This window comes from Heterocephalus glaber, unplaced genomic scaffold, assembly GCF_053883595.1.
Source record: "Heterocephalus glaber isolate CG9 unplaced genomic scaffold, H.glaber_assembly_v1.0 deba00001606, whole genome shotgun sequence".
NCBI classification, from domain to species: domain Eukaryota; kingdom Metazoa; phylum Chordata; class Mammalia; order Rodentia; family Bathyergidae; genus Heterocephalus; species Heterocephalus glaber.
This window is the reverse complement of record NW_028258377.1, coordinates 19,155,334-19,161,333: the sequence shown is the minus strand read 5'-3', so window position 1 is coordinate 19,161,333 and position 6,000 is coordinate 19,155,334. Positions and strand designations below refer to the sequence as shown.

At 48.9% G+C, this 6,000-nt stretch overlaps 1 protein-coding gene across 2 annotated transcripts in view; it reads left to right on the top strand.

The window, feature by feature from the left end:
- The first annotated feature begins 657 nt into the window (after positions 1–657).
- The window catches only part of Kcnip1 (potassium voltage-gated channel interacting protein 1), a 369,324-nt gene continuing 363,981 nt past the window's right edge, over positions 658–6,000 (top strand). Inside the window, exon 1 of one of the 2 annotated variants that reach the window (XM_004836392.4) lies at positions 658–2,561. In XM_004836392.4, coding sequence (XP_004836449.1) covers positions 2,474–2,561 — 88 coding nt within the window. In that variant the 5' untranslated portion in view covers positions 658–2,473. The remainder of the gene's footprint in view (positions 2,562–6,000) is intronic. The other variant, XM_087194855.1, reaches the window with a different exon arrangement.

Sequence of the window (6,000 nt, the reverse complement as noted above, 5' to 3'; positions counted from 1 at the left end):
CATGGAGTGTTTGTCTGTACTTTATCTATTTTCACCCTCATTTCCCTAAACTGGTTTTGTTTCTACCTCTGTGAATTCATTTCTGCTCAATACAGCCTTAATGTCCTTAACCTTCTCTTCTGGAATTCCTGCGTTCACTTAATAGGAACAGTCGTCTTATAACGGGCTCTCCCGTGGTGACACACTTACCGCGGAACTCTGCACAGCATTCTCACAGGGCTGAGCAAGCAGTAGGGGCCCGAGCATGCAGGCTGACGCGGGATGTCTCTTTTTCAGTAGTGTAAGATGTCACAGTGTTGTTTGGCGGACGGGAGCAGAGGCAGCAGTTGGACCAGTAGAAGTCGCAGCAATAACCTTTGCCATCCTCATGATACTCTCTACACAAACTGTGCCGACATTATAATGAGCACATTCATTTCATTGAGCCTTCCTCAAAACAAAGCAGTAAGGAGTACGCGTGACGGTTAAACTTGGTTGTCAACTGGATGTTTAGCTGCATAGCCGGAACAACACGTTCTAAGCGTGTCTGTGAGGGTGTGTCCAGAGATGATTGGCATGTGGGTCAGCAAATGGAGTGTGGAGGAACGTCCCTGAACGTAGAAAGTACCGTCCCACAGGCTGGGGACCCGGATGCAATGGGCGGAACCGCTTTGAAGCCTCGCGTCAGTACACTCCTCAGTGAAGTAAGTTTTCTGCTGCTACCACCTCCCTTGGACATCAGACTCCAGCTTCAGTAGCCTTTGAACACAGACTTGCAGCAGCTCTTTTCTACATACTAGAAGGTTGGTAAACGTTGGACAAGTGAGCAAACAAGAGTAAGCGCGGTTTATATTACCGTGTGTATTCTAACGAGGACCTTCGGTACCTTAACAAAGAGTGACTAGTGTGACCCTTCCAGGGCCTAAGAGGCCACACACAATGGGGTATTTTCTGCCAGGGCTACTGTGAATATTGTCTCACACCATGCTGACAAAGCCTAAGGGTCTTGGAGCTTGGAGAGAGGCTCTGTGGTTGCGAGCTGCCTTCCAGGCCTCCTTGGAGCTGAAATTTCTTGTGACCACTCTGGGGGCTGAGGCTTGTTGCTTCACAGTTCACCTCCATATGACTCCCAGGAGACAGAAAAGAAACCAGACAGCATGATGCATGAATTCTGGATTATCTGGCATTTTGTCAACCCATGGCCTCCATTCTGTAGCTCTTAAGCAACCAACTCCTCTTGACTGTCCTAGAGAAGATCACAGGAAGAGAAGCTGAAGAGAAAGGCTTTCCCAAGGCATGACCCGGTTCAGATGAAGGCAGATTTCATAACTGCTGCTCACATGTAGCTAAAGTGCCCATGGTCGTGGCCCACAACGACCTTCTGAATCACCAAAGAAAGCTAAGTGGAGCTTTTATGGGGGAGAGGAGTAATGAGCTGTCTCCTGAGGTCCCTTTTAACCCACACAGTCTTGGCACTGAATTGCATCAAACTTTTTTATGAAGCAATAGTTGGATTTCACACCTGTATAAGAATTTCACACTGCGCTTTCACTGTGAAGAGTATTGCGTTGTAGTCAAATTGTTTAAATCTCAGTCATTTCTGAGGAATACCATCTTCATAAAGAAAAGCCTAATTGCATACCTCCCCTGTTCTAATGTGACAGCACAGACTTCTACCTGCTCTGCAGGGTAAAGGCCGGGATTGAGCTGCTGGGAGGTGGAGGCAGTTAGAGCCATTGGCCATTCCAAACCAGTGAGGCAGACAGCACCTGCTGCTCCTGTGGAGGTTGCTGACCCATCTGTCTGCCCGATGTGCACAGGCCAGTTCCGCAAGGGCTCCCCACTCAGCGTGGCTTCTCTGTTATGCAGACCAGGCCACCTCAAAGCTGCTTGCAAACTTTCCACTGAGTGCTGAGCCAGCTGCAGCTTCCTGCTCTGTCGAGAGTTCTCCCAGATCCCAATCAAAGCACAAAGAATTGATCTGTTAGATTAACCAGGAAGGAAGGAGCGGGAGAGTGAGCTCAGGAGGTTGTAGGGCTGAGTGTTTTCTGTGTAGCAGGCCCCTCCCTTCTGACTGGAGTATTAATTGCTACATTACCGCTCCCATGTAGGAAAGACAGTCAGCAAAGCCTGGGAGGGCTCCAGCTCCTCCCTTTCTGCTCTGCTCAATTTCACTCTCATCATCTGTTCTCTCGGAGCGCCTGGTGCCCTGGCAGTGCTGTCCCAGCCCTGGCTGTCCAAGGTCCTCCTGTGGTGAGGACTTGAGTGGACAGCAGCAGAAGGTGGAGAGAGGGAGGGAAGATTTGCCCTGCAGGCTTTCCGGATGCAGAAGCTGGACTTGCTGCAGAGGCAGCTGTGCTGTTCCCGGAGCTTGGCTTCTAGGGTGCACCCATCTCTCAGGGTTCGCCTAAGCAAGCTCCAAGTTCCAGGAGCACTCAAGGTGGGTGCTGTCCTTTTTGGGTGCTGACAGCAAAGCCTGTCACTTTCTGCCACCATGAGCGGCTGCTCCAAGAGATGCAAGCTTGGATTTGTGAAATTTGCTCAGACCATTTTTAAGCTCATCACTGGGACCCTCAGCAAAGGTAGGAAGACTGGCCTTGACTCTTGTTTTCTGTCTTGATATGGCCTGACTGGTCACATTGCCTAGATTGGGGAAAGTGGTCATTTTGGTGTGCCTGAATCTCAGAGGAGCCCAAGGGAAACTGGTGGCCGGGATCTGAGGTTGCTGACAACCTGGGTCCTGGCTCTCAGAAGGCGGGCACCCTGCCAGGGAGCTCATTGCCTGGAACTTTGGAAATGGAGTTGGTGGTGTGTAGCTGATTGGTTATAGGCAGGTAAAGGAGCAGAACCCTTCCCAGAGCTCTGGAAGAGTCTTAGCGTGACTGGAGTTTCAAGAAGTTATCGATGGAGTATTGTGTCTTGTTGATAAGACAGAGACTTGATGCAGTGGCCTGTGAGTAATTCTGCACAGTAGAGATGCTGCAGGGGGCCCGCTGGAGGGGGCAGCAGGGGAGGATCTACTGTGTACTGGTGAATCCACAATCTGAATCAGCTCTGCAGTCACATGCCAAGAGCTTTTTCTCATGGGACTGCAGGGTCTTGTGCTTTGGGGACTTTGTTCATCATCCTACTTTCTTGGATCTCGTACCCATGTCAATGCCTGATTTTCCAGCTTCTCCAAGAACTGGGGTAGCAGGCAGTTTGCAAGATTAACTGTCTAGACTCCAAGAAAGGGTGGCTGTGGACCAGAATTAGGACTGCATATATATTATGCAGGCTCTGATAGCCCTAGTCCTCCTGCTAAAGGGGAGGTTAACTTCTCAGAGACCCCATTGTATATTCTGTGTCAGGAAGGACGGGCACTCAGAGAGACTCGGACAAACTTTCTGGAGATAAATTTAAAGGGAAAGCAGCTGCATGATGTGGTTCCAGTGGCTGAAAAAAAAATGTCTTTAAATATTCATGCTCTCAGAAAGAATGCATTCTTTGTGGGGAGAGGCATTGGAAGTGACAGAATATTCAGGGAAGGAGGCAAACAAACCTTTGATTGAGATTTTGAAAAATAATAACGAGCAAAGGTAAAGCCTGTGGGTGGCCAGCTCTCCCAGCACCACCCAGGTATCTGGCTGCCGAGTGGGTCCAGCCTAGGGTACATTGTGTGGTAGATATGAATGGGCTAGCGGCAAGATTTCCCTTATCTCCTTTCTCAGGCCTTTTTGGCACTCCTGTTCTCTCCCTACTATCTTTCTGAAATATGATGCTGCCCCTTCAGGACACCCAGGTGGACTGAGCATCTAGTGTTGGGGGTCAGGCTGTCTGGCAGAATGATTCGAGGCCTGGAGTGTGATGAATGGCTGACAGTGGGGCTTAGTGGCAGCAGTTCTCAGTGGCTTTACTTCCTGGAGGAGGAGTGAGCAGGAGGCTGGGAGATTTCACAAAGTTCCTCTGTTCATCTCCAGAGGGTTTTCTTCCTGTATCACAGATATCAAGACCTCGGGGGGTGTTGGGTGAGGGGTAGTATCCAATCCAGACTCCATTTCCCAGAAATCCACCAAAGTGGCATGAATGGCATGGATGGAAGAAACGTAGGTCTCAGCTCTATCTTTGCTACATGGGCAAGCAACAGCCTTTCTGAGCCTCAGGTTTTTCATCTGTAAAATGAGTCAATTACTTCCTGTCTGTCTACCTCCAAGCACTGTTGTGGGGTTCAGGGAAGTGTAGACATAGAATCCCTTTTCAGACTGTATGCAGGGATGACCAGATGTCAGGGAGGGATCAGGGGCTGAGATGGCATGGGTCTGCAGAGTGTGACCCAGGTCCACCCCCATGCAGGGCCAGGGTCAGAAGTTCTTTAATTCAGCTACCTGCAGGTGGGTCTGTATGCCTCAGGCAGCATCAAAAGGAGCCTGAGATCACAGAAGGATATTATGCAACAAGACAGATGAGTGTGAGAAAGTGAGTCAGCAAGGGAGATAGTGTATCCAAAGAGGACTGTGTACATGTATGTGTGCAAAGAGAGCAGATATGTAGCTATTTGACTAGATGAGCACGAAGATATTTCTTCTGTATATTTCCTATGTTCATTTCCTCAACATTTATTTTTCAAGCACCTCCTATGTTCTGTGCTCATCACTAGATGCTGGACACATGAATGAATTAAGACATAAGCCTGCTGTCAAGAAGCACATAGGATAGTGGAGACACAGCTCTCTCACACAGATATTACCTGGACATCACACCAGATGCCAAGATGCAGAAACTTGGGGGTAGCAAGCACACGAAAAGAGATTCCCAGGCAGATTGAGGGCTTCTCCAAAATGTAGCCTCTAAGCTGAGATGAGAGAAGAGGCAGGACTGCGCAGGGGAAAAGAGGTTAATGCTTGCACATATTGCAGCTTTGGAATGTCACCCTCTGCAGAAAAACCAGCTGGAGGGACAGGTTAACCCCCTCCCCCAGCTCAGAATCCCAGAAACTAAGATGCACATGACACTGAAGAGGCTCTGTGGGGACCAGCACTGGGGACAGTGTCCAGACCTGCTTCAGTACCAAGTTTCCCACAGCCAGGGCTCGGGAGGTGGCACACATAGGCACCAGGGAAAGATCATGTATTAACTGTATCCCTACCATTGGGGTCAGTTTTGTGGCAAAGATGACCCAGTGTTTACATAGCCCTGGCTCTGTGCCAGGCATGTGCAGGGCCATTGGTGTTCTTCCCAACCCAGGTCTTTGCTAAATATTTCTGAAATAAATGATGACTGTGGGATCAGGGCCAGGTCTGGAGCAGGGTAGCTGAGAAAGGTCTCTATAGAGTCCAGAAAAAGCTTTCTAATGTATAGGCCTCCCTGAGGTGGACTTAGATTCCATCCTACACAGACACATTATGATTGCTTAATGATTTCTGGCTTTAATTGTCATTTCACTTATCCATTATTCGTTGCACTGAGTTCTAGATTTGCAGTGATCCAGCTCTTCAAAGAAGGATTTTTCTTACTCCTTTTCAGGATTGAAGAATCAGATTCTATCAGAGGTACCTCTTTGGGTCTTGGGAGCAGGTTATTATTTCATATTAGTTTGGGGAATACCTGGGGAACAAGGAAGGTTCAAGATCACCCCTCACCCCTTTCTCTCCTGCCCATTTCTAGCTCTTGGTGACCTCTCCTGGATGCCAGTAACCCCTTTGTATTGGTCTAAGGTGCCTGGTGGCCCAGATTTCTCACTGATGCCCTGCTGCAGAGATGATCAGTTCAGGTCCCTCTGAACATGCCCTGCTGATCTTGAGCTTTCTTTTCTGGCCCTGATTACCATTTGTGATCCATGTTTGCTTTAGGAGCCTCTGTGCTAAAGGCTCTTACTAGTCTTATGCTCTATGATGGTGAGACCACACATTTTACTCACAGTGTAGCCAGAGCTACTAGTTTGGAGCCCAGATTGGAGCAGGTGTCTTACCAATGGTATTAGGTGAACAAAATGCACTGCATGGCAGAGATGCCAGCCAGTGGCTTGAGATGATGCTTGATAGG